The sequence below is a fragment of the Echeneis naucrates genome, chromosome 11 (genome assembly GCF_900963305.1).
Source record: "Echeneis naucrates chromosome 11, fEcheNa1.1, whole genome shotgun sequence".
In the NCBI taxonomy this organism is placed as follows: Eukaryota; Metazoa; Chordata; class Actinopteri; order Carangiformes; family Echeneidae; genus Echeneis; species Echeneis naucrates.
Window position 1 is genome coordinate 14742040 of NC_042521.1, and position 27287 is coordinate 14769326.

General features: G+C 40.7%; 2 protein-coding genes across 2 annotated transcripts; one reads left to right on the forward strand and one right to left on the reverse strand.

Annotated features, from left to right (window-relative positions):
- Positions 1–1238: 1238 nt before the first annotated feature.
- ndufs6 (NADH:ubiquinone oxidoreductase subunit S6) lies at positions 1239–3622 on the reverse strand. Its single transcript, XM_029514123.1, has 4 exons — positions 3451–3622; positions 3088–3141; positions 2588–2710; positions 1239–1376 (listed from the first exon to the last, which is right to left on the reverse strand). The coding sequence occupies exons 1-4, from the start codon at positions 3592–3594 to the stop codon at positions 1308–1310; spliced, it is 390 nt and encodes a 129-aa protein (XP_029369983.1). The 5' UTR covers positions 3595–3622; the 3' UTR covers positions 1239–1307.
- A 6027-nt stretch (positions 3623–9649) lies between these two features.
- Positions 9650–27046, forward strand: lpcat1 (lysophosphatidylcholine acyltransferase 1). Its single transcript, XM_029513873.1, has 14 exons — positions 9650–9811; positions 15831–15970; positions 16168–16382; positions 17162–17274; positions 17461–17521; positions 20989–21047; positions 22632–22666; positions 22963–23017; positions 23185–23267; positions 23359–23484; positions 23931–24084; positions 24536–24634; positions 24707–24848; positions 25433–27046. The coding sequence occupies exons 1-14, from the start codon at positions 9725–9727 to the stop codon at positions 25564–25566; spliced, it is 1503 nt and encodes a 500-aa protein (XP_029369733.1). The 5' UTR covers positions 9650–9724; the 3' UTR covers positions 25567–27046.
- The last annotated feature ends 241 nt before the right edge of the window (positions 27047–27287 follow it).

Sequence of the window (27287 nt, forward strand, 5' to 3'; positions counted from 1 at the left end):
AAACACTGTGCTGTTTAATTCAGTACAGTTCATATGCTCAGTTTCATCTGAAGACTTTGCCCCTGGCAGTGCCTCCAACTCGATCAACCACCACATCTGAACCACTCAGACTTACCAACCGCAAGACCAACCAGTCAGCTCTCTGACACTGACCTGACTCGCCTGCCTCATTTTAACAATGCACCTCTCTCCCCTTCAATCATCCAAAGTGGTCTGACTATAGATGAGGTTAACTACAGCATAGGCCTCACTTTCAGGAGTCACCAGGGCCAATTATATCAGCCTGACTACTCCTCCCAACCTGAGCTCCATGGTGTGGAAAATGCAGTTCCACTGGCTGCATCACTGGGGACAGAACAGGCTAGTGCTGTCTGGTGCCTGAGCCAAGCGCAGGCCAATTTGGCATGCAGAGGTCTACGGAGAATAAGCCTGATGAAATATATATATGATCTTCTTCAAACATGTATTGTTCCGCGCTGCTGTGTCTTATCAGGCTGACTCCCTCCTGATGTCTTCTTGGCTTGGTAGAGCGAGACACTACAGCACAGACTGGTGGTGGGAGGGGATGTGGGAGGGGATGTGGGAGGGGGGTTGCACAAGGAAGGCTAAGGTTCTTTTAGTTCTCCTTACAGTAAACAGCTGGGACAGAAAGACTCATCTAACCCTAGTCATTGATGAGAGCGTCACAATCAGAGGGAATCAGTTCCTGAGGAGGAAATAAATAAATCCTGGGTGTGCAGACAACAATGCAGCAGACAGCATCTGCATTTATGTTTAACATTTACATTCCGTCTTTTTAGGGTTCTTATAAATTTCCGGTACTACTATATGCAGTCCCTTTGGTGTCAGGTTTTAAACAACTGCCTTTGTTCTATTCATTGGAAAACAAAGTCTGGAACTTCACTTTAATTTCTGCAACAAGGAGCATTTCACTCTTTGTCTGCCCTCCCAACTAAGTACAAATCTGCAAGGTGCTGCTGACCTCTGGCTGTTACTGTGGGGACTGCATCTAACCAGTCATGCTGGATAACTGACACAACACAGCGTTCCAAGAATTAAACTCCCAACTAATTAGTGAAAAATTTATTTTTTGCTGTTAACTTTTATCACACAAAGAATCCTTATTATAAGTATTTTTGTATGTAATTATGGGTAATTTTGTACATTATAGAACAATATTGCAGATCTTAATATTCTAACACTGATTTTAACAAGCACTGTAAAGAGGAATGCACTTGTACAGTTCAGATATAATTTATTAACCAATATGGCAATTTATACAGAGAAGCAATGACAGAGGAAAAGTTTCAGTGATGATGCTTCTGCTTGAACTGTAGCCCACAGTAGCCACATGTGCCCACTTTTGTGTCTTTATCCTAAAAAAAAAAAAAAAAGTTAGTATTTACGATGCGGGGCCTTTCCAATACAAATAGAACAGTTACAGCAAAAACATTTCTCGTTCCATTTCCCCATGTAAACAGTGGATCATCAGAAAATAGATTACAAAGACATTTTCTGCAGTAACTTGGTCACGCTTAAATCGTTTAATTAGAAGGTCTCTAAATCTGATTCACAGAGCTTCTAACACCAACAGATGAAATCTCCTAAACCAAGAGTACGACTCTGTTGCTACGGCTGACTTTAAATCTCACCACCACAGATTAGTTGATGAAAGACCGGTGCATATCAGTGAAACCATTCGTACAACATCCCACGGAAATAAATAAAATACAGGGAAATTAACATATTCAATATAAGACCCAATTAGGTTCTGTTTACAAAAGTACTGTTTTCGTCAAAATGCATACATTTTCTACAATTTTACATTAAAAACTGGCAACAAATGCATGCATTGAAAATAAACAAAACAAAACAAAAAAAAAATAAAAACTCACCTTGCATGAGCCACCAAACTAAGATATAATTAGGGATATCCACTGTCCCTCACCAAGTCATATCCAGCAGGAATATAATGTTGTTCAAACAGCTGTCTCAGGTTCCAATAAGAGTTGTGTGCAGATCCTGGCCTCTTCCCAAACAATTTATAGATGTTGCATACAATCACAATCCAAATTGTGGCTCCCCCCATTCAGTTTTCAAGCTTTTCAAGCCTTCGGACAGTAAGTGGCAGAGAGAGTGGGTATGACATGCAGCATAGGTCAGAAAGTCAGAGTTGAACCCATGATGCTGTGATAATGTGACATGCGCAATAACCACTCATCCCCCTGCAAATTTATTTGAACTTCTGATTGCATGACTAATTGTGTATGCGGTTGCATGCAAATCTCTGATTTTACTCTGCAACTCCGGACCTCAAGTTGGAATCTGTGGTTTCTTATGGATATTTGTCGTTGGCTATTATTTTCCACCAATAAAGCCCTTCCTTCTTTTTCCCCACACCTTTTGCTTAGACAGTATTTATTTGGATAGTAACAGTTGGCTCTCCCTGTAGTATTATTGTGAATATTGAATTAGTCATGTTGCTGGTTGGCCTGCTAACTAAAAAGAAGCAAAGAAGCAACTTACCTCCAGGAATGGTCAATATAGACATTCAGACCATTTATTTGACGAGTGTGTGCAGACTCACCAGGTTGATGTAGACTTTGGGGTGGCCCAGAGCTCCTCCGCCTCCATCACAGGACACAATTCTGGCCTCGATGTCAGTCACTGGCTCCTCTGCCACCAACTTGATGGCAAAGTTCTTATTCACCTATCATAAAACCAAATTTCTATCATTATCTGTTTAGTAAAGCTTGATTTTTATGAGAAGTCAGTAAGCAACAGAGACAGCAGACAAACTGAGAACATAACAGTATTGATCCTGATGTTTGCCCTCACTAAGTGCTTTTTCCTTTGTGACAATTATGAGAGATACACGTTTTTAGTTTGTTTATGCTGTGAATGAGGAACAGAAAACCGTAATCAGAGTTTTACACCATGTATTCTACTATATTGGAATGCACAGGACTAACAGCATGTGTGCAACACCAGTGCTGCACAACGGCAGTCGCGTCATTTGTTCTAACAGTCCTGTTAATCTAGCTGCCACCTGGTCGTTACTAAGTTTAGTTGGCGGCTACTTCTTACCTCTTTCTGTCTGCCAACGAATCTAGCTCTTCTGTGATCCTGCTCATCAAACACCTGCAAGAAAAACATTGAATTCGTGAGCTTGAGGAAAAAGGTTACAGCTGCGCATGAAACCCACTTAGCTACTTAGAGCCCGTTCTCCAGGAGATGGAAACTAATAGTGACAAGCACCACATACATGCATTGTACTTTAAACCGAAAGTATATTGTTGTTTTTTTCATATTGATGTCGTTGTAATGAATGTATAGCTGTTTAAGTAGAATAGATGGCTGTCCGGTAATGGACTTATTAGCCTCACGGTGGCTAAAGTTAGCTGTAGCTGTAGCGTCGGGTCACCCAGTAACAGAAAGCTTTAAACTTACCTGACCAGTGTGCGTAATGGGCTCCCCGGTGCTGGAGACCCCCACACTGTAGCGGTGAGCAGGGACAGCAGAAAGCCTCAAAGGTGAAACGAGCACCTTAGCATTTTTACTGAAGGACAGAGCTCTGCCCACAGCGGCCGCCATGTTGAAAACAGTCTTTACTTCCCAAGCTGCATCCTGAGTTGTAAGATGGATTTTGACCCCCAGTTTTGTCTTCCAGGTTTTAAGTAGTTGAAAACTGTGTATCTTTCCTCACAGTACTTAAGTCATTGCATTAAGCTAACATTTTTTAGAATAAAATAGGTTAGGCTACGGGTAATGTTGGATCTGGGCTCTGCTAGTGGCGGTAAAGGCTCGGTTCGCCCAAAGTAAAACAAGGAAACTGTCTGACAGTCCCTACCGCGGGATTAATATTAAAGGGACCAACGCGAACCGGAAGCAGTTGTGTCATCGACAGCTAAACTCGCACCGCAGTCGTGCGGTGGCGTCTGAAAGATAACATTCAAGGGCATACTCCCTGTTTTAAACCCGCGCCGCAGCATTGACAGGTTTGTTTACATCCATTGTTTTTTTAGGAAAAAAATCCCTCATGTCAGAGAGCAATGCATTGGGCTTTTAAACGTCCCGCTTTGGCGCTAGCAGGTCAGCTGTGACAAGCAGGTCTCATCGGCGTGCTGCGCAGCCATCACACACCAACACCGGGCTGTAGGGTCGCTAATCGACATTTGAAAAACGGAATCGTCCCGCATTGAACTTAGAAGGGGCGCACCGGGACCGGGACGTACAGAGTACGGCTTACATTACATTATACAGAAGAACATTATATTGTACATCTACATCACCTACCCTAGCCAGGAATCGAGGTTGATCGATCAATGATAATTATGTAGACCTATAGCCTATTTTATGGGCATGTCGTGCAAGAGATAACAGATAATGTGTAAAAATGTTTGAAGTGTTCAGTGAATGGATCATTGACTTTCCTATAAATCATGCACTTACTTGGAACTAACCCAGGACATAAACTAATTCCCAACCCAGTTTCCCAAAGCGCGGCCAGGATGAGCGTTTGTCATGTGAGTGTTCTTAAAATGGTAAACTCGTGTTCAACAGTTCGTGAATTCTGAAACATACGGACACTATCCGGTGGGTGTTTCCGAGGAGCAGAAATATGTCATTCGGAGGCGCTCTGTCCGTTTCCAAATAAATGGTAAGCTATAGTTACGTTATACGTCAAAAATAATGTCATCAGTTCGTCAGCCAAGCATCCTAACCAGTTAGCTAACCAGTTAGCTAGCAGTCCATTTCGAAGCGACTAACTAGTGTCAGTGATCCGGCAGTGAGGTTTACTTAACGTAGGCTACTCTCGCACAGATATGCTAGCTGGCATCCATTTACACAAAGATTGACAAAGAATGGCCGAACAAATGCATTCTCAATTTATTTTGTTAGATAATAAATACCATACCAGTAACCTACACATTGGCTTGTTCCATGTCGCTTTCCGTACATCCAGCTGTGTTTCTATTTGGGTTTCTTCTTTAAGTACGCACGGTAACTTAGCAACTACGCACGACTCAGCAGTAAATCAGCGTAAAGGGGAACCGGAATTTGGGGGGAACCAAATCGGTTGACACACCGGCCGGTCTCTTACTTATTTTTCAGGGAGTTGACAATATGACAGTATTTGTGTGTGTTTATTTCGCTACGGGATAAAATCAATTGGGCATATCACATGTTCTAAATTACATCTCGAAGGATCAATCTTACTTTGTAATATGGGGTTAGTTAAATGGTTCGTATGACTGACATTTTCATAGTGGTTCGCGGTGTACCTGGGTGGCCAATGCATTTTGCACACCGAGGGCATTAATGTATATTTGTGTTAGTAATGCTGCACAACTAATACTGCACAATGCTTTTGACAGCAAGAGAGAGCATTGTTGGAAAGCAGTTAAGGAAACTCAGACTCAAGTTACATCACAGTGGGGCTGATTAATGGAGTGGTCAGTCAATGAAATTTCATTAACAGATCCATTTCACCTGCTGTTGTGCAAATGGGCAGGCAGGAGGTGGAAATGAGACGCAATTAGCAAGACAACCCCTATAAAGGAGTGGTTCTGGCTGGTGTTTTGGTCACATTTGCATTTTGTCAGTGCTCACACCCCTAGAGGTAGCATGAGGTGGTGTCTGCAACCCATAGAAGTTGCTCAGGTAGTGCAGCTCCTCCAGGATGGCACATCAATGCGAGCTGTGGCAAGGAGGTTTGCTGTGTCTCTCACCACAGTGTCCAGAGCATGAAAGAGATGCCAGGAGACGTGGAGGGGGGCCGTAGGAGGGCAACAACCCAGCAGCAGGGCCGCTACCTCCTCCTTTGTGTAAGGAGAAACATGAGGAGCACTGCTAGAGCCCTGCAAAAGGACCTCCAGCAGGCCACTAATATGCATGTTTCTGCTCAAACTGTCAGAAACCGGCTCCATGAGTGGTGGTATGAAGGCCCGACGTCCTCAAGTGGGGCTTGTGGATGGCCCAACACTGTGCAGGGCAATTGGCATGTGCCAGATAAAACCAAGATTGGCGCCCTGTGCTCTTCATGGATGAGAGCAGGTTCACACTGAGAACATTTGATGGATGGGACAGAGTCTGGAGACGCCGTGGAGAACATTCTAATGTCTGCAATGTCTCCAGCATAACTGGTTTCATTATGTGGGGAGGGTTTTTTTTTTTTTTTTTTTTTTTAGGGCTGCACAGCCTTCTATGTGCCGGCCAGAGGTACCCTGACTGCCATTAGATACTGGGATGAGATCCTCAGACCCATTGTGAGACCATATGATGGTGCAGTGGGCCCTGGGTTCTTTATCCATGACAATGCTAGGCCTCATGTGGCTGCAGCGTGTGTCTGGCCTGCCCGTTCCCCGGACCTGAATCCAATCAAGCACATCTGGGACATCATATCTTGTTCCATCAACCAATGCCATGTTGCACCACAGACTGTCCAGGGGTTGACTGTTCCTTTAATCCAGGTCTGTGAGGGGAGGGAATCAGGTGTTGTAGGGAGGTCATACAGTCATACAGGCATGTGGAGGCCACACACACTATGGAGCCTCATGTTTGACTTGTCTTGAGGAATTTCCACTGAAGTTGAATCATCCTGTAAATGTTATTTTGATTATGATTCCAAATCACACCTCCATGGGACAATTTTGATTTACATTGATCACTTATGTTCTCAATGCCTTCTATGTAATGAAGAAAGATTTTGGAATTTGTTTTCTTTTTTTTTTTTTTGAGTAATTTTCTTGGAGTTGAATGTGAATTATATGTTGACTTCTCTTTGCAGTTTCTGACACCATGGCACCCCTCCTGTTAAAACACCTGGCTGCCTCCCTGACTCACCAACTGGCCCAGATGAGCCGATTAAATCTGACATTGTCCTCATCGGCAGCGAGTGCTTACAGATGCCTATACATGCTGAGCACAGCTCCCTGCACATTGATCCTGTCATCAGCCACAGTCAGACCCATACAACCCTCCTTGTCTGGCTCCTCTTCTCAATGTGGACCATCTCTGTTGGGACAGTGCCAGCATCTTCGCTGCATCCAGCCCTGTGCAGGGATGAAGACCAGAAGTGCATTGAAGAGGCGCTGCAAAGACTGTTTCTTTGTTCGCCGGAGGGGACGTCTGTTTGTGTACTGCAAGACAAATCCAAGACACAAACAGAGGCAAGGTTAAAATGGTGCATGTTGGTTTAGAGAAAATGGCTTTGTTATAATGAATATTGACAAGAACTGTGCTGCAAAAATAAATTGTTTGGTAAAGAGCTTTTACAGCCCTTTTCACTCCTCCTGTTTCCATTTCAACAGCAGTGTACAAAAATGCACAGATTTATTGCAGTGAATAAAAATAAATTTCCCATTACTGGGAAATTAATTTCAAGGAATAGCAAATTAATTTTCCTTTAGTAAGTAACTCAAGACTGATTTTTATCAATGCTCTGGAATTATAAATTACAGGTGTAAATGCAAATATTTTATCTATTAATTTGAGATGACCTTTCTTTTCATTCACAGTGACCTTTACACAACAGTCCTCAGATTTTACATCAACAGCTGTTTTGTTTCTCCTAAAGGAATTATGACATGTATAAAACCACATATAATTTAAACTAAAGCACTATAAGGGACTGTAAGGTCAGGAGCCCTTTAAAAAAATGTGAATTATTAAGACAAAATTTATTGCACAGCACTGTTACCAGTCATAGTATTTTACATTTTTATGAAGGCAGTTTACATAAAAATAGAGCTGTCTCCGCAAAGCACATACACGTTATAGGATGAAAAAAAATGTTACTTAAATTAGGTCTTCATTTACCTAAACGTATTAAACGAGAAACTTTCTTTTACTCCCCCATTGGATAAAAGTTGTTTTCTCAGGTCTAATATTTGATCACATAAAAGTGAGACTCTCAGCCTACTTTAATTTCCATGATTTGTCCACATGGGGGAGCCAAAGTCTTTGCTACAGACATACATATTCCAGCCTGCTTTACACATGGTCTCTTTGAGACCCTTTTTCTAAGCAGTGTTCCAGTACAAACTGTCCTTATCATCGTTTGATTCCTACATGTCAGTGTTCATCAATTTAGTCCCAAAAGACTGCGGAGACTGTTGTGTTGCCTGTCATTTATTTCAAACGTGAGAAACTAACTGTTGATCTTAAAAGTCTATGGCTATCATTTGTATCATTGTATTACTACTGAAGCACAGAATAAGCACAGTGAACACAACGACACTGACGGACTGCAATATGTATACTTGGCAGACAAGGCAACCTGTCTGGTTTGAAATGTGTTTGACAACAAATACTGAGCTTCAAATGCCACTCCGCCTTTAGAGTTTAAGTTAATATTTACCGATGGAGGTACAAGTAACAATAAACTCTTGTGTTCATTTATTCAACTATGTGTTTGTACAGTTAGGTTTCGGGGCACAACATCTCACAGAATCACATGGCTATACACAAACACATAAAGCGTCCAATTGTAGGTATTGAAATATTGTAAACTAGAGTGGAATACTAAGAAGTTTGTCCACAGGAAAGAGGAAGACCCTGCGATAATAACAAGCAATTACATCTGTGGCACAGTGTGCAGTGTGGTAGTTTACAATAAAAACATAAATTTTTGATGTGGAAGAGATAATCCAAGCTGCAGGGTATAATTTACAGATACATCAGTTATCTATGGTTTTGAGTCACATCAAAGTCTGTTTAAAGCAGCAGTTACTACCATCTAGAAAATAAAAGAAATTGATGGGTGGATCAAATGCAGGAGGAAGCTCAGCTTCAAATACAAACTGGATGCCAAAGGTCAATCACTCCAAACATCTCAAGCCCAAATTCCACAGACATCCATCTTACCAGCTGCCTGTTAGTGTATGTGTGTGTGTGTGTGTGTGTGCGCGCGCGCGCGCACTTGTCTACAAAAGACTGATTTCAGGATTGCTCATTAAGTAATACACTGTAGCACTTTCTTAATAAAGCCTCTCTGTGCAGGACTTACACAGACACCTTTCTTACATCTACCATGCAAAGTCTGCCAATATGTGTATACTTGTATTCATATAGTAGCTCGCGTTGTTGATATCACAAGATTGGACATTTCCTCTCATGTTAAGACAGTGTTTTTAACTATTTGCACTACGCTGAGAGGCACAAGCGAGGCTGACAAAACATCGCAGAGTGTTCGGTGTTTGCAGAGCCGGCGCAGTCTCCAGCTGTGCACCTAATATTCTGACTATCCTTGACGTGCACATGCTTGTAAGTGCACTTCATTGGTTCAAAAACGTGTTTATTCACCTTCAAAATAAAAGCTGGGATAAGGAAATGTTTTTCACACACTGCATGCTGTGTCGCTTCCCATCGGAGATTTAGGGAACATAAGATTAAAAAACGAAGAAGCTACACATAAAGATTCGACTTTTTTTTTTTTTTTTTTTTTTTATCCCAACACGCATAGTGTAGACTTGAGGCATACCCAAGTGGAGGGCGCACTTATTTATTTGTATGTTTGTTTGCTTGGTCGAACCCATTGAACGGTGCTTGAGGCCGGGTCTTATTTTGGCGCCTCCTGGGCGGATGTCACCTGGTGTGTCCCGGCCAGCTTGCGGCTTGCAGTGAGCTCAGCAGTCAGTCCGTCAGCAGCCGGCGGAAGGTACGCGGAGGACCGGGGACAGACGCGTTTTCCTTTTCCTCTGTGGCTGTCCGGTCGTGAGCTATGAAGCGGTCAAGCAGTCGTCCCCTCAGGCTGGGTCGAAACCCCTTCGTCCACAAGCTGAAGTTCACCACGGCGGAGAAGATAAAGGTAAGACAAGCGCGATGGAAAGATAGTTTTCTGCACTTCGACACCATTTTGCCACACTAAGCCCCTCTGAAGTACTTTATCTATGTTGTGCATCCAACACTTTTGCCCGTTAAGCGCTTTGTCAGAGCCGAGACTGGCTTTGTTGTGGCCCAGTTTACACAATGAGATGTAACATGTGTTGCCATGTCATGAATAATTAGAAAGAAAGACGCAACACTGGGGGAAACGCATTTAAAGTGAAGAGCAGAGCTGTCACTCACAAGGTGAGCGCAAGATTCACCTGAAGTGGAACATATGACAACAAACAGCCAAAACAGACAAAGCAAACTCCTCCTGAACACTTTTACAAACTATTTATTAGGCCTCCCTAATTCAGGTAAGTTCGATGTTCGATGTCCCTCAGTCTTTCTCTCAGACTTGGCAGGAGTTAAGTCTCCTTTTTAGTCTGCATTGACAAGAATAAACTACTTCATAGATGCAAGGTAAATAGCTTAAGTCGTGTCTTTGGCATAAGGCAGCTCTACTGGAAAATGCGTTTTACCGAAGTAAAAGCAGTGCAGCATCTGTGCAACATGGCCACCTATTTCATTTAACTGCCATGTAAATCCCTGTGGCGTTATTACGCGACTGACCACTAGCCCATATTTTCCTGGATGGATGTCTCAAGCCAGAGTTAAATCTTGATTGACCAGATTTGCATGTTGCACATTTGCATCAGATTTTGACCCAAACTCCTGTCGACAATAGGAAGTAGTTTTACTAAGTATAATCCAAACAAACGCAAGCTCTATTCTTAATTTGGGTGCATTGTTGTACTGACTCCTGCTAGTCTGTGGTGAAAAGCGCTTGACTTCTGCCCGCATTCTCACATTTCTAGCTGCTTCTTGTAACCCAGCTGAGTGTGCACATATGTGAAACATACAGCACGCTGTGTTTTCATGTGGTTAGCACTAGCTGACAGCTTGCCGACTTTCATTTGTAGTCATTACACTTAAATAATTACTGGCAGTTCTCAAAGTAGTTCTCACTAGAATGCATATGTTTCCAAAGTCAAAGTCAGTAGACCAAACATGAACATGCAGGAAGAAGGTGAGAAACTGCTACAATTGGACAGCTGTGGCTACATACTAAATCAACCATCACGATCGATGGAATCACTGCTGCAGGCCAAGAATCAGACTGAAATGCCTCTTCATCAATCAGCTGGATCAATGGGGTCTCATCCTTAGTGATTGGTGGGGTCTGCTGACAGCATGGATGCCCTTGATATACATAGCTCATGTAGTCTGGGTAATGAGATAATATCATTCAGCTGGGTTCTTTATTTTTTCCTAGAGAAATTTGTTTATTAAGCTACACTACTAGGTAAACTGCAGTGGAAGCAGATAGCAATTCATTTCTACTCTGTCAAAGCCTATTGTTTTGGGGTTGTTGTTTTTTGTGTGTGTGTGTGTGTTTTCAGACAGGAGAAGGAAGAGCACTCCCTTGGTTCTGCAGCCATCAAGTTTATCTGTTTCCCCATAGCCCCAGGGCTGAGAGATGTGTGCTTTCATTCACAGCAAAACATACAATGCACAAGGCACAGGAAGGCCTTTATACTGTTCAGTCAGTCAGAGACAAGTGGTAAAGCCAGACTCTTTGCCTTTCCTCTTACCATGCTCTAAAAGTTTGGCTTTCTGAAGACCTTCCAACTATTCCAGTTTGGCTTTCTGCATTGTGTAGTTATTGTTGTTGCGCACTTTTATTAGTAGTCTGTCAGTTTTTCCATAGTAGTTAATAGTAGTTTGTAAACACGAGTGTGTCTGTCAGTTGATGGCAGCGGTCAAGTGAACTGTAGCCAGGACATGTGTGTGTCTGTGTGTGTTTCACACTTCCCACTGCCTGTTCCTATTCTAATGTGCATGGACTCAGTTGCAGACATGCAAGCAGTCACATGTGAACAAACACATATGATCTGATGACTGAGTGACAGGCATGTGCTTGCTTTTGAATCTGTTTGTGATGCAGAGATGAGAATTGCTGCTGGTTGCAAGTGCATCACTCCTCCTGGCTCTTGGTTTTACTGGAAAAGTATGTGTGCGTGTCTGTTTATCTGTATGTACGTTTTGTTTTGCATTTAACAGCATCAACAGCACTATAGACCAATTAGTCCAGCAAGTGAAACAGACAGACAGACAGACAATGGCACCAATTCCAGCTGAGTCACACATTGCTGAACAGTGAACATCATACAGACATGGCTGCCAACTTATCAGCACGCAGACAAAAATCAAGCAGAGAGGTGCACTTTCCCCAAACTGATTGGCTGAACTGCTAAAAATATCAATGACTTAATCAGGGAGTTGAAATATTGGGCTATTTTGGTGTTGACAGTTAATTTCTACCACAGCCTTTTCAAAAATTTGCACTCTCACTCACTCATTTTCTACCACTGTCTGGGTTGTGGGGAGTGCTGGAGCAAATCCCAACCAATGTTCCAAGCAATGGTGGGGCTTATCCTGGACAGGTTGCCAGTCCATTAGAGGGCCTTACTTTCAAACATTCTTGTACACATTTTACTTTAAGAGGCGAGACAAATTTGTAATTAACTGCTACAAGTTATCGGGTTCTGCTGCCTAGGCTTTGACCTTGGTCCACACACCAGCGACATGTTGAGTTTTTCATTCTTTTGACTCCAGGTTGAAATCAGAGCACTCTGCCCCTTGGCTCATTGAAAACAATTAGCCAAGAGCAATTAGACCTCACTACACTATATAGAGCAGTTAAAAGTGTGCTGGGCCACATTGCTCTGGGGAGGTGACTGTTATGTGGCATGACTGTAGAAAAGTGGGAAGTACTGTGTCAGTGTTCATCTGGTAATATTTGCTGAAAAAATATTTATTTTGATCATGTAGGGTTGGCATTAAGATTTTTTTTAATACATTTATACAATCTCTAATTTAATAGTTTTGTATAAGGCATAAAGAAATTGTGAAAAATGTCCACAATATCCCAGAATCCATGGTGACATAAGTAAAGCTCTTGTGGGTTTCCACAAAGTGTCCAAAACCACAATTTGTTGAATTGGCTTTCATATCAGACCACGGAAACCAGCTCATTTTTGCTTTTCATAGCATCCTAATAACTGAAATGAGACTAAGTTCTTCCTGCCTCTCCTCGATATTCCCACCACCATTGTGTGTCTGTGTGTATATTTAATGTGACGTGTCACATGTTTGTCTGTTCATGTTATGCGTGCTTATGTCTGTGTTTGCATTTGAGGTCACTTGACTGACATGTCTGCTGTGTTTGTATGTGTTGAGAAAGCAAAAATGTTGTAGGATGAGCTAAATAGCTTCATGACTTAATGCCCCCTGACAGCTTTAATGGTGCCATACATACAAACAGAAGGTTTGTGCTCCTTAGTGTTAGGAGATAATAGTACCATTATTGTTTCCCAGAGACTTCTGAATATTTAACAAACAAGCGAATGGCTAAGTCATTAAGTCTTTGCCCTCAGGTCAAAACACATTTGCCCCTCTATTCTACACAATACCATCAGCAGCAGACATTCGGACATTTATTTTTGCCCTTAAGCTTTTTCTGATATTATGTAGCAGTGCGGTCAAAATCTCACTGTAATAAATACAGTGATTACTCATATCAGGTGAAAGTTAGGTGACTTTTTAGTATCATCTTCAGCATCATATAATTGATGAATTAGAAAATGACCACTCTGAAGTGTGTCAGTGTTTAGCACTTGGTTTGAATATGCGTGTAGGTAGCAGGCTCTCCCTGTGGCTGTGTTGATTCTTTCCAGGGCCTCTATCGTTAATGTTACATACTGCCGCCTCTTTCGCTTTCATGCATGCATGTCTGGGCTGATTGGGAATCCTAAATTGGTGTGAGTGTGAATGTTTGTTTGCCACCATGTGTCCCTGTATGTTCACCCTGCGATAGGCTGGGATGACCTGTCCAGGGTTTACCCCTTAGAACAGGTCGTTAGCTGGGCCTGGTTCCATTATTCCCTGCAACCCTGATGGATAAGTGCATGAAAATGAGTGATTAAAAATAAATAGAAATTGGTGCTAACAATGAATTGGAATATAATAAAAATTGCACAAACTGTGTCACAACATAAATGAAGCATTGTAATGCCACAGAGATATCTTGGCCCACAAATCTGATTCTCCAGACATAGAGACTCATGATGAATGGATCATGACATTCAGCAGTTTCAGATTAAGACCATTCTAACAGGGTTAGGGTTATGCAATTGCACTAACATTAAAAAGAACTCTTAGTAATATATATATATATTTATAATTTTTAAAAACATAGGCCTTTAAAAATGTGATTTAATATGGCTGTTAACAGCATGGAAATATAGCCAGCACCAAACTAAATGCCTATGAGGTCCATTAGAGCTTCATTGATCAAAAGTATAAATACCTGAAATGACGCTCTGGACTGAGTTACAATGGTCTTCGTGTGTGCCTTTTGCTATACTTCGATATGTAGCAGAAACAAAGGAGAGCAAAATATCTAAATTGCTTTCAAATGAATGTGATGCCAAAGTACAAGCATACAAAGAACAAGAGTATTTTTATTGCAAATTTCAAATGGCCAGCAGTGTTTTATGGTTGTACATAAAATACTATGAATCACCCCGCTCTATCCTACCTCATCTCATTCTCATGCCACCTCCTGAGAAAATGTCAGAAGATCCTCCCAGATGGATTCGTTAAGCTCTGATGATGAGTGCACTGTGCGTCTGGCGTGAGGGCGGGGAGGGGCGGAGAGGCGTTAGAGCATCATAAATCCCCATTACTGTTTATTTATTAATACAGTCCTGCAGTGTGCACCTGGGCTCATCCAGGGAGAGAAATTCACAGAGAAGAAAGGGGATTTGGAATTGGACATGAAGGGAAGAGGTTAGACATGATTCCCTAGAGTAACAACAAAAAGCCCATCAATGCAAAGTAGGAGGAAAGCAGTTGGCATGATAAATGAAGCTGAGCAAATCGACGTAGGAAGTGAGAGATTGATGGATGGAAAGCTGAGGAGAGGAGTTCCTCTGGGATTGGAGAGTATGGTAAAGTACACTGGGAGGCTGATAGGACAGGAGATAGAAAAATGTGGGGGGTTAGAGTGAAGAGATAAATGGGAGGGTGGGGTCAGACAAGATGAGGAAGGATCTTAAAATGTCACACAATCTGAATTTACACTGTGGGTGGTGACATTTTGACCCTGTTTGTCCACACACATGCGCACACACACCACATCTCTCTGATTACACAGTAAGTGAAAAGGTGTGATCGTTCCAGTCAGCTGACTTCTCATTTTAAACTCTTGCTTCAATAAACTCTCTTGCAGTGTGGTAGAACTCTGCTTCACAATCTGTTTTTAGAATCAACTTATTTCCTACACAACTATTGACACAGTAAACTTTCAATGGTGGAATGCAAAAGCAAGACTCTGATCAGATATACTTCTGCTTTAAATGTGCGACAGTGTAGACAGATTTTCGTGCATACAAACACTTACACCGAACAACAAAATAGGATACATAGGAGACAAAAGCTGTTGTAATATTATACTTAACAAACAAGAGCGAGTAGTTTTTGGTGAAAGAAATATTTTCTAGTGTATGAAACGAGTATTGATTATATAAACAAGCAGATATTGGATGTTTAAGCTTCTCAGTTCCAGAGATTATAACCTCCTGGATAAAATGAAGAGTGATGAGGCAGAGTGTGTGTGTGTGTTTACACGTTTGTGTGTAATTGATAGATGGATGTTTGTTCCTTCCAGTGGGAACTGTTGGAATGTGTGCCTCGTCCTCCTGACCCTGAAGGATGTGTGAGCGTCTTCTTGCTGTATTGGAATGAACAGCATGTTGTTTGACACTTGGGTCATAAGCAGGAATGTTTAACAGTTGTACAGTGAATAAAGGCTTATGGAAATGTATCAAAATGGTCACAGTATGACTGTATGCCTAATTTTTTTGCCTTTTTCTTTCTAACTTTCTCTTTTTCAGATAGGACTAATGTCAGTGACAGTGTTTCCCGTGCGGCTGCTACTGGTGTCCTTTTTCATGCTGCTGGCCTGGCCCTTCGCCTTCACAGCCTCCCTGGGACGTTCTGAGTGTGTCATTGAGCCACAGTCATGGGGGAGGAGGTGTGTGTGTGTGTGGTACTAAGAATTATAGACAGAAAATTCAGAAAACTACTGCATCCTGTAGATACTATTATAACCAGCAATCCCTTTGCCAATTTATCTGCTTTTGTTAGTGTGCACCATTTTATTATTATAATTTTTTTTAAATTCAGTTATTCTGCTGCTGAGCTATGCCATCACTTGTGTGCGTGTCCCAGGTTTATAGACCTGTGTTTACGAGTGATCATGAGAGCCATGTGGTTTTGCGGAGGTTTCCACTGGATCAAGGTGAAAGGAGAGCAGGCAGCACCCTCTGAAGTTCCCATCCTCACTGTGGCTCCACACTCCTCCTACTTTGATGCCATCCCAGTCACCATGACCATGTGCTCCATAGTCACAAAATTGGAGAGCCGGAGCATTCCCATTTGGGGCAGTGAGTCAAAAACATGACTGACCAACATGAGCGTTGTAGTGACATTTTCATGATCATATTGAACCTCAATTACTCTACAATGTAAAGTGAATTTATTCAGATATTCAAGTTTTACTCAATATTTGGCTTGGCTTAAAATATTTAGAATTTTTTTCTATCTAATTAAATGCTGAATTGTCCATCATCAAATCCCATCGTTCATATTCAAATACATATTTTGAACTCACTGTGACAGTAAGGATTACGGTAAAGCTGTGGCTATGATTGCAGGACAGTGTCAGAAATGATCATTGTATGATATTCTGCATAAAAAGTCAGTGTTGTCCCTCTAATTTTGATGCAGTATTATAGTAATGAGAGATTACTGCGAATAATAAGTGAGTTGTAAGTGAGATATTATTTTGAATGTTAGGAAATTTACAACATACAACAGAAAAATCACCATTAAATTGATAATGAAATCAATTAAATGCTACCTTACTGTTACTATCACTGAAATCATTTGAGCAGTTGTTTACAGTAAACACTGCTGACGGATCCACTGGGGCACATAAATATGGGCTTATATTGGTAAAAATTATTGGAGAGAGCGAGCTTTCATTCAAAATTTTACCTCTCTCACTTCCTGACTACTTCATGTGCGTTTCTATTCCTCTAATTCAATTTTAATTAATTTTTTTTCCTTTGTTGTTGTTCTGAAGATGACCATAACTATTGACTATTTTCTTTTTTTTTTATTTGGCATATATCCCAAATTGGCCTCCTCATCCTCCTCTTAGCTCTGATAAGCTATATCCGGCCAGTGTTTGTGTTTCGGTCGGACCAGGACTCCAGAAGAAAAACTGTAGAGGAAATAAAGCGAAGAGCACAATCTGGAGGAGAGTGGCCTCAGGTATGTGAATATGGACCTACACATACGCAGTGCGTACAGCTAAATATACAGACACAAGGACACAAGCTCAGTTCACACGACACAAGAATTTAAAGGTGGCAGCACAAATGCTGCGAGTCACAGTTTACATGGATTAAAGTCAATTGGATTTTAATGGGGAGATTTGTTTTGTTTTGTTTTTTTCAGATCATGATATTTCCAGAGGGGACATGCACCAACAGGTCGGGTCTCATCTTATTCAAGGCTGGTATGTGTTCAGCCCCCTTCCTCCTTTAGGCTGATCTTCAAACCAGGTTGAAAGGAGTGATAGTGTGTGTGTCCTTGCACATTTTCAGTGGCCTTAGTGGAGTGAAATCTTTTTCAGATCCTCTCAAGCACTCGTGCGCTAACATGATCATGATTTTAGAAATGATAGAAAAATTGCTTTGATATTTGGTCACTGGGGAACAGTGGAAATAAGTTGTCCACACAAAGTTGACATCGTATCACTTATATATAAATCCAGCTGTTAGGGAGCATCATCAGCTTTTATCTGGGGTTGTGGGGTTGACAGCTGATAATGAGCTGCAGTTTGCTGTAAAGTCCTTCAGTTTTAGGGGAGGTGAATCCCAACAAGAAACCTATGATGTATTGGTTCTTTCAAAAGATACTTTGCTATTGTGAAAATATTGATCAAGTGTTGAACAACTCACCACTTTTATTTGAGTTCTAGTTGCTGCCAGAAATGAATGATTTTCTCTACACTTATCCATATAGATTTATCATGACACAGTCCCTGTATATATTGTCTTGAGTACTTCAGACAAAAACATTCACCCAGCTCTTGGGGTCTGTACCCTTTCAATAAAAACAAACCCGGCCATCCTTATGAATGAACCTGCTAATATTTGTGATTTCATCTTTTCAGTCAGCACCCAAATCTAAGTTGGGAAAACTTTTTACACTTCAGCTCTGTCTTCAACACAGTGATCCAATGCAACAGTCCCTTGACTTCTAATCTCACACTAATGCACCCAATGCTTCTGTTTGTGGCCAGACCAGACCTCAACTGCTCTGTGTGTAGCGCTTGTCATTTTAGCAATCTAACATGCTAAAATAAGGTGGTAAGCATCATGAACCTCTTATCTGCTCAACATAAGCTTATCAATAGCATCTAAACAAGCTGCACAGCCCTTCAAAACTATAGCCACTGTATTTAGAGCTTGAAGTGCTGTGCATGCTATCTCAGAGTTCATCACATTGAGAGACAAACTTTGTAGCAATGAAGCTATTGCTGCTGTTGCTCATGATGGCTCGTGTGCAGGTATGATGTTAGTGTGATTCAACCTATGTTGACTGATACTACATTTGAGTTGTTTCTTATGTAGATTATCACATAATTGTGGTATTCCATTACTACATGATACTATTTGTGAAACCTTTAGTCTACGTCTCATGCTCTTTAGGCTGTAGCACCATAATAATGTGTTGCTACTGCTGCTGGTGAAGTTCAAACTGTATCAGCTGCCTAAAATCCCAATGAGAGCTATTACCCTTCAGAGCAAGCCATAGCTCACAATGGCATTGTGTGGTTTTTGGCCAGGGGTGTGTCTGTGTGATCACTGTGTTCAGTATTCATTTCATTTAGTGTGCCCAGACTTGTAAATGATTATTAATGCATGAAGTTGGCTGCATAGTTGCCAACTGAAAGTGTAGATGTCAGGGCAAATTCGTTTCAAACTTGGCCCAACAGGTTTGGAGGTTCAGTATCTTGCTAAAGGACATCTCAACACAACACAACACCTTGGTGTTGACCCCCCCCTTTTTTTTTTGGCTTGTTTTTCTGCCCACTGTGTGTGTGCGTTGCCTGGCATTGTTCCCTGCCTGGCCTGTCTAATCCCCTTTCTTCCAGTCTGTAATTCTGTCATTCCCAGTAAGCCCTGTTGGTCACACATGGGACTGCTTTGCTTACATGTTTATATGTCTGTCCATCTTATTCGGTCTGTTATGTGGTGCCAGTGCTCTCTGGATGTGTCTCCTCTAGTTCTGTTTTTTCTCTGCCTGCCAGCACAACAGCGTATGTGCGTGCAAAATCGGTTGTGCCACCTTTGTATGTCATGCTCTACAGATGCCTCCAGTCTGTTTCTCTTTTGAAAAGGCTTTTTAAATGCTTACTCATATTTCTTCTGTAGTGTTAGTGACCACTAAGTGCAGCCAGTCCTATTTTCTCCCCTGGCTCCTTGTTGAATGAAGGTCAGATTTGATAGACATGCTCTATTTTACATTGCTTAATTTTGTTCTAATTTAACAAACGGAAGTTTGGAACTTGTTGGAACTTTTAACTTTTTAACTTTTTTTTTTCACCACCTTTATTGGTGCCATAAAGCGGAATAAAGTAATTAAACCCTCTTCCTTAATTATACAAATTTATATATTTATACTTGTATAAGCAGTGTGTTGAATATTGAGCTCTATTTTGAGCAGTTTTCTGGTGTTTTTTTTTTTTTTTTTTATGTTTTAAAATTGTATACAGCCTATCACTTAATTTAGCTTTAATTGGCCAATGCACTTGAGTAGATTACATCTATATAAATAAATAAATAGTTAAAATACAGTGTATTAAAAATTTAAGATGACCTGAAAGAATATTTTTATCAAGATGAGTCGAGCAGAAAGGAATGCTTTCTACTAAAAAAACTGCAGATATTATTACCCGCCCCTGCAGTTCCCCTCTACTCTATTGAATATCATAGCATCTTTCAGCTCATTGTTCTGGTCTTGCGGTCCACAGCTTCACTGTTTTTGTTCACTGCTTTCATCAGCCCTGTCTCCAGCAGCTACAGGCAGTCACCCTCAACAAATAAGCATTGATAAACCCTTTGTACACTCTTCCCAGGAAAAAAAAAAAAAAAAAAAGGTAGACAGACACACTGAGAAACCCACTCATGAGCAAAGTGGAAAACTCAGCATCTAAAGAGCCTCATGCTTTGCTCAGGAGTTGGCTGAGACAAACAAAGATAGAAGAAGTGTAAATATTTGACTTTCATGCCCAAAACAACCAAGACTTTTCAGAGTTGTCAGTCAAAGCTAAAATGGTTTTGTGTCTTCTGGATGTGTAGAGAGGCAATTATCTACAAGCACATTAATACCTTTGCATATAAAGCTCTCGCTTCCACCAAGAAATGCCAATTGCCAAGAAATCTATTAAACCTTTAAGCGGTAAACCTTTTTCTCATGAGTGATATCAACATATCCTATTTTAATCTATTCAGCACTCACACAGTAGCTTGAATAGGTCTTTGTCCAGTCATAAATAGTGTATGTAACTTCAGTTGGCCTGTCTGTCACCATAAGTACATTATAGACTTTGAGCAGAGATGCTGTCTGCTGGGGCTACAGGTTATCCTGAGGTTGTGGGGCTTTTCACTTATGAGGTACACACAACTCAGCTCTGATCAGCGTTTTTTTTTCCTTTTTTTTTTTTTCTGCTACATTCAAGTCAGTTAAAATCTGTATAAACTTCTGCGGCTTGTGGTAGATAGTGGAGTCTTTTAGTTAATTATTCATGCTATTAACATACATACAATGATAATAGTATTAGTAAGTAGTCAGTAAATTTGCGCTTTAATTTGCTCCTCTTTTTTTTTTTTTTTTTTTTGTCTCAATTGTCTGAATTGTTTTTGTCCCCTATGATACTGTCTTCTCACCACCTCCCTCCTCTCTTGTCTTTCTCAGGTGCTTTCATCCCAGGACTCCCAGTACAACCAGTGGTGCTGCGCTACCCAAACAAACTGGTAAACAGCCTGCATTCAGCCCTTCTCTTTCTATTGTACACCCCTTTCATTCTTTTGACACCAATGACCTTGACCACAGTTCAACTTTATCCTGACTCCACATACACATTCACTGTGCACACACCTATACTCCCTGACGCACATCTGTGATGTAATGGTTTCCCTCCCTCTTGTTGATATGTGTGTCTCTTGTGTTGAATGACTCTATGTTCTAGTGGGATGATATTTCATTCCCCTCTTTCTGTCTCCCCCTCGCACGCACACACACATAAAGGTGTCGTGTATCTCTCTCAGCACCTATCCTTGCATTTTCATGAATTATGCAGTTCTTGTTACCTAGTTTTTCTTTGTTTCCCGAGAAAGCTTTGTCTGTTTCCCCCTGTCCCAAATTTAGTCACTGGGATGACTTTAGTGACAACGTGGCACTACAAGGCAGCTAAGTCAGGCTAAGAAAAAAGGAATAAACTTCAAACAACATCAGACAACAGTGTGATGTGTCCTCATTTTGTACTTTTCTTTTCTGCTGCTATTCCATCTTTTTACACAAAGCCAGAGAGCTGCGAGAATGGACTAGTACAGGGCTAGTGAACAAGAGAAGCTGATAGCATCATTTAGCAGCGCCCACATGTCTTGCATGGACCTGCTGTAAATGTGATGTTACCTGCATTTTTTTGGATTCATCTGTATCCTACTTGGATCACATCTGAGCTGTGTTCACACATGTTGTGTGGTTTCCTCAGTCCAGAGCAGACCAGAGATACATCGTTGGATATAATCTTAGGGCAATCTAATGATCCCATTGCTTTACCTTATTACATTTGAACAAATAGATAAAAGTATGTACAAAGGCACATAGGTTTGCTCGCTTTTGTCATGCACCTACTGTGGTAAATCCGAAATTTAACAGCAAATGGTTTTCAAGAAACTCATCAGCATTTTTGAATATCTATGCTCTATACTTCAACTTAACCCATTCTTTTAGTTAGTTAGGAAGCTTTAATTGCAGTAATGTTTCGCTATGAATTTTCATCTCGTGCAGCTTTCTGGCTTTCTTGGCTCTCTCCCTCTCTCCACATTGGAGGACCTTAAAAAAAGCCCAGAACATTATAAAGGACACTTCCCAACCTAAACAGACCCCGTTTGAACTGCTGCTGTCAGGCAGACAGTCCAGGTTAATTATGACAAGGACAAACAGATTCAAAAACAGTTTCTATCCAACAGCATGGTGTGTTTTGGTGTGTTATTTATTTTCGCTGTTGTTTTACTTCTATATGCTCCTGATAGAGCTACTGTATGAATGATGCACTGACGGGTTTGCATTTTAATTTCGTTGTACATGTTACAATGACAATAAAGATCTATTCTAAGATGTAGGTAGCTGCTCAGAGTAACCAGGCTATAAAAGTATCAGATTCACAGTATTTAGACCTTTGTCAGCAGTAATTAGTACATAGATGATGTGGCTGTAAGTTCACACAGACACAAACATGAGGCCAGAGAGTTAGTGGAGCTGTGTTAAACTGACAATAGAGGCATTTGTGTGTTTGCCTTAAGCCATTTCCTCCTCCTCCTTCCTCTCCATAGGATACTGTTACGTGGACGTGGCGAGGACCTAGAGCGTGAGTGCTTTTGTTGTTTGTTCATATACCTACACACTTAAATACACCATATTCCACACACATTTCCGCACATACGCACAAACATACAATTTCCACTGCCAACTGCTCAAAGTATATGGTGAACAGTACCAGTGACCTGTTTTCCATTAAAGAGGAACACACTATGATGCTGTAGGGGAAGCTCCATTATCTTTAGTACCATCTGTTCAGTCTTCAGTTTCCATCCATCATATTTATGGTGTCCTCCTTATCATTTCCCATCATATGAAGACAAAGTCAACTCTCCTGTCTTCCAGGTTTAAGATCCTATGGCTCACCCTCTGCCAGCCTCATAATCCAATGGAGATTGAGGTGGGTGAGAGACATCAGGAAAACTTTTTTTTTTTTTTTTTTTTTACTTCTTCCTAGATTTAGAGAATTATTGTGATTAAATATGACTCTCAGTTACACATATTATACCGTGGACCTGTTCACAACTTACTGACAGACTTCAATTTGTATTTTTTTTTCTGTCTCAGTACTTGCCTATTTACACACCATCAGAAGAGGAAAAGGAAAACCCTGCCCTGTTTGCCAGTAATGTCAGAAAAGTCATGGCCAAGTAAGTGTGAGTTAGTGTTTTTACATAAGTGTCTTATCAGCATTGCACATGTTATTGGGGTCTTCACCAACCACCCTCTCACTCTTGACAGGGCGTTGGAGCTGCCACTCACAGACCTGTCCTTTGATGACCGTGACATCAGCCTGTCACAGGGCCCGCTGAGCATTTATGATTGCAGCAGCCTGCTGGAGTTTAACCGGCTGGTGTGCCGCTTAGGGTGAGTGGGACAATCTTGATGGACTGGTCTGACGGGGTACGGGGCCACTTGTCATTCAAGACTTCAGGGAATTTAAGATAAAGAAACACTGGCACCCAATGGTGAGAGTGTAGAATCACAGACATGGAGTTGTGTTTCAGCGCTTTTAATCAGTCACATGAAATTAAAGCTGAAAAGGTTTGGCATTAAACAGCAGCACTGTTCTGCCAAGACTGAATATGTGTTAAAAGAACTGCCACAGATATTAGTCCTCTACAGTCGGGATTTATGTTTAGGAAATGCATCAAATTATCATACCTGTGATCATATCATCTGATTATTTGGTTAATTAGAGACAGTTACAGTAAATAAAGAGGTAATCCCATATGTTTTTATTTTTATGTTTTTATGAAATCATCTTTTTTTTGTTGTTGTCGTTGGTTTGCTTTTCTGCTTGGCCATCCCAGACTGAAAGCGGGAACCACAGACCAGGTGCTCAAGGAGCAGGCCAAGAGAGCCAGGAAGCTGCATGAAGACAGGCTGGCTTTAGAGGATTTCGCCCAATTCCTCAATCTGCCAATAACTGACATGCTCACACAAGTCCACAGCCTCTTTGACCAGGTAAACACTGAGTGATTCAAAGTTTAAGTTTTGTTTAGTTTTAATTTTTCAATTAGGTCAGTGGACAATGGTTAGAACTGTTTCTTACAAGTGAGAATAAAAATAACAGTTTTTAGAAATTCTAAATCCCAAGCTTATACAATAAATATGCACAAGAGTGACTTTTTTGAGATGCCGAACCTTTAATGTAGCTCCTTCAAATTTGAAATTGTGAGAACATTGACCAGTTCCAAAATCAGACCATCAGCAGTAAAACCAGTTGAGAAAATAAAACTCTTGAAAGTGAATTGCGGTTCAGTGGTCATGATTCTTTTGTGTGGTCTTTTTTCTACCGCATTTTGAGCTCAGATAATTCCATCTCAACTGGAGATGATTACACATTTGCAGAAAATGGCATTTTCACATGGGATCAGGTTTGTTTCTTTACTACTTCTGTCTGTTTGGTTCCCAGCATGGAGATGGCTTGATAGACGTACGACACTATGTCATTGCGTTGTCGACTGTTCTTCGGCCATCACAATCTATGGAGACCCTCAGACTGGCCTTCAAGGTGAGTGCATTTACCTGCACATTTGATGTAGATTTTTAAATGATCACTCTGACAGTGTATTTTGCTGTACAGATGTATGAGAGCGAGGAGACAGGGGAAGTCTTAGAGGAGGACCTCACCAGGATCCTCGAAATAATGCTTGGTGTGAAAGAGGTGGAGCTTTCATCCCTGTTTTTAGTTCTTGGCGTACCTGGCAAAGCAAAGATCACATATGGTAAGACCCATAGTTTGGAAATAAAGAATTCTTACGATAACGTCAGTACAAAAATCGTCAGATTAATTGCAGCACAATGGAACATATGAGCCTATTGTGCAGATGACTGACAGCATCTGTCTGTGTTCCCATTTCCTGTGTGCTGTCACTATCACATTTGATTTCTCCTTGGCTTTACTGAAGAGGATAAGTACCGTCTGTTGTTGATTTGTTTTGTTTTTTTTTTCCCTTTTACATCCACCATCTGTCTTTTCTAGATATTGTCAAAGCTTGTCTGTGTACTTTATCTTTTTATATTCTCCTTTAAAGGGATTTCTACTTTTACCATGAAACAATCCAGCAGATTGCCCATCTGCACATAATGTGTGGAATAGATTATTTAGATGAATGGTAGTTGTTTATCCTCTCTGTAATACTGTGGGATCCTCATGGTAATTATACTAACTCCTCTTAATATAAAATATGAAAAAACTAATAGGACAATGATATTGAAATGTTCCTTGAATCACATAAAATTTCCAGTCTCCTTTTGGCGATGCTTCATAACAGCAATAACTTTTTGTTGTTTTCCCCTTTTTTTCCAGATGAACTTAGTAACTTCATTGACAAACATCCATACTTTGTCCAGCAATCCCTCAACTTTAAAGACCATCCTCGAAATTTCTGCGACAGCCAACTTAAAAGCTCCAACGGCCAGAGCCACAGCAAAGATGACTGAATGATGGACTTGAGACATCACACCATTTTACCCTCTCTGTGTGACTAACAGCATCTGCAAATGCTGCAGCCTGCCTCCCGCCTCTGTGCCTTCATGTGCAGGTAGTGAAAGAATAGAAGGAGAGTAACACAAGTGTTAAATGTAAATCCGTGTAACACATACGATGTGGCCCGAATCACCATCACTTATTTAATTTCTCCACTGAATTTTTTCATGCATTATTTCGTCTGTCTCTATTATCACACAAAGAAAATATTTTTTATTTTTTGTCAATATGTTATTTATTTTTATTGGCTTTCCTTATGATGAAGTGCAGATATTTAAGAAATAAGTAAATGAAACTGGGGGTCGATTTTAGCCCTGATCTTGACTTTGTGTTGAAGGTTAGCTCTGTTCTCAGGAAAATGAATATTGTCAAATGGCACATATTTCCCTTTTCTGCTGCGCCTCACTAGGCACACAAAAACATGGGAAGTTTTGCATGTATAAAGGATATACAAAACGAAATTCAGCCATTCAGTGATAACGTTTGGAGCTCGTTAAATCTGGAGGCAAAATTGGCCACTGAACCCAGAGAAGCTTACTTTAAGCTGCTGTTCCACTGCCATAGAAATACATCTCAAGAAACCTTGAGAAGGAATAAGTTCTGACAAAGACAATTGATGAGGATCATGCCCTCTGTTTCTCAAGCATCTCAGAATGTCTCCCAGGAGTTGCCGGGAAGTTAACCTAGAAGTAAAGTCACCTCTGCGTCAGAAGCCTAGAGTTATTTATCAATCTTCCCATGCTGACAGTCAACAAGGGGAAATAAAAAGCAAATGTGACACGGTTGGTTTGCCACTCAGCTGTAGTTATTAGATAATAAAAATATATTAGATAATATTTGAATATATATGGGTAAATAGTAGAGAAAAAACTATGGTGTTAACATATAATGATAAATAAAATGCTTAAATCATAAAATATTGAGTATGTTTCGCAACATTCTATTTGCATTAGATTGCTTAATTTAAAAATTTCATTTCTCTGTCGAAGCTGCCATTTGATTGCTGCTTTTTTGGGGAGTAAACCCACCTGAGGAGCCATCATGAATATTGGCTCAGTGGAATCGAGTCATCTCCAAAGTTGATATCATTATTGAAATGTTTTTAGTGTTAACAATAGAACCAACGATAACTTGTTTGTTATCATTTATGGCTATTCATCGCGCAGTTCCAGCCACATTTTCAGGGGCATTTTAGAAAATAGTTATTTTGATTATTCCTGGATCAACAAATAATCCACACATGCCTTCATTTTTTTCCGAACTACTGTGCATTTCTCTGCTGGTTGAAACATTGGCCTCTGACGGTTTACACAGACTGACACATTTTGTACCATATGACTACATTGTCCTTGTAACATTATATATTATATGACTCTTAAATCCAGAAATCAAAGTTCTTTGCTTTTATTTTACAAATAAAGTGCTTCCACTTTTGTGTTGTTGTCACATAATGTTTTTGCCCCACTAGGTGGCGCTCTTCTGTCACACTTTCACCTCATGGTGTCAGACTGACTGATATGACTGCCTTAAACTGACTCACTGTATACAAAACAAATCGGCAAAGCTCATATTTTCTTGTTGGACTATTGTCTGTTTTGTTTACTTACTCATCTGTACATTTTGGTCCTGTTTATGCTCACGTTCTTCTCTCTCTCTCTCTCTCTCGTTTTTCTTG

What these genes read in the sequence shown, in the direction of transcription:
- ndufs6 (XM_029514123.1), bottom strand. Translation starts at nt 3,594, where the DNA reads ATGGCGGCCGCTGTGGGCAGAGCTCTGTCCTTCAGTAAAAATGCTAAG. An exon ending in TCGTTGGCAGACAGAAAGAG is followed by an intron (nt 2,711 to 3,087) that starts GTAAGAAGTAGC and finishes GTTTTATGATAG; the next exon opens with GTGAATAAGAACTTTGCCAT. An exon ending in CCAAAGTCTACATCAACCTG is followed by an intron (nt 1,377 to 2,587) that starts GTGAGTCTGCAC and finishes TTTTTTTTTTAG; the next exon opens with GATAAAGACACAAAAGTGGG.
- lpcat1 (XM_029513873.1), top strand. Translation starts at nt 9,725, where the DNA reads ATGAAGCGGTCAAGCAGTCGTCCCCTCAGGCTGGGTCGAAACCCCTTC. An exon ending in GAGCATTCCCATTTGGGGCA is followed by an intron (nt 16,383 to 17,161) that starts GTGAGTCAAAAA and finishes TCCTCCTCTTAG; the next exon opens with CTCTGATAAGCTATATCCGG. An exon ending in CAAAGCAAAGATCACATATG is followed by an intron (nt 24,849 to 25,432) that starts GTAAGACCCATA and finishes CTTTTTTTCCAG; the next exon opens with ATGAACTTAGTAACTTCATT.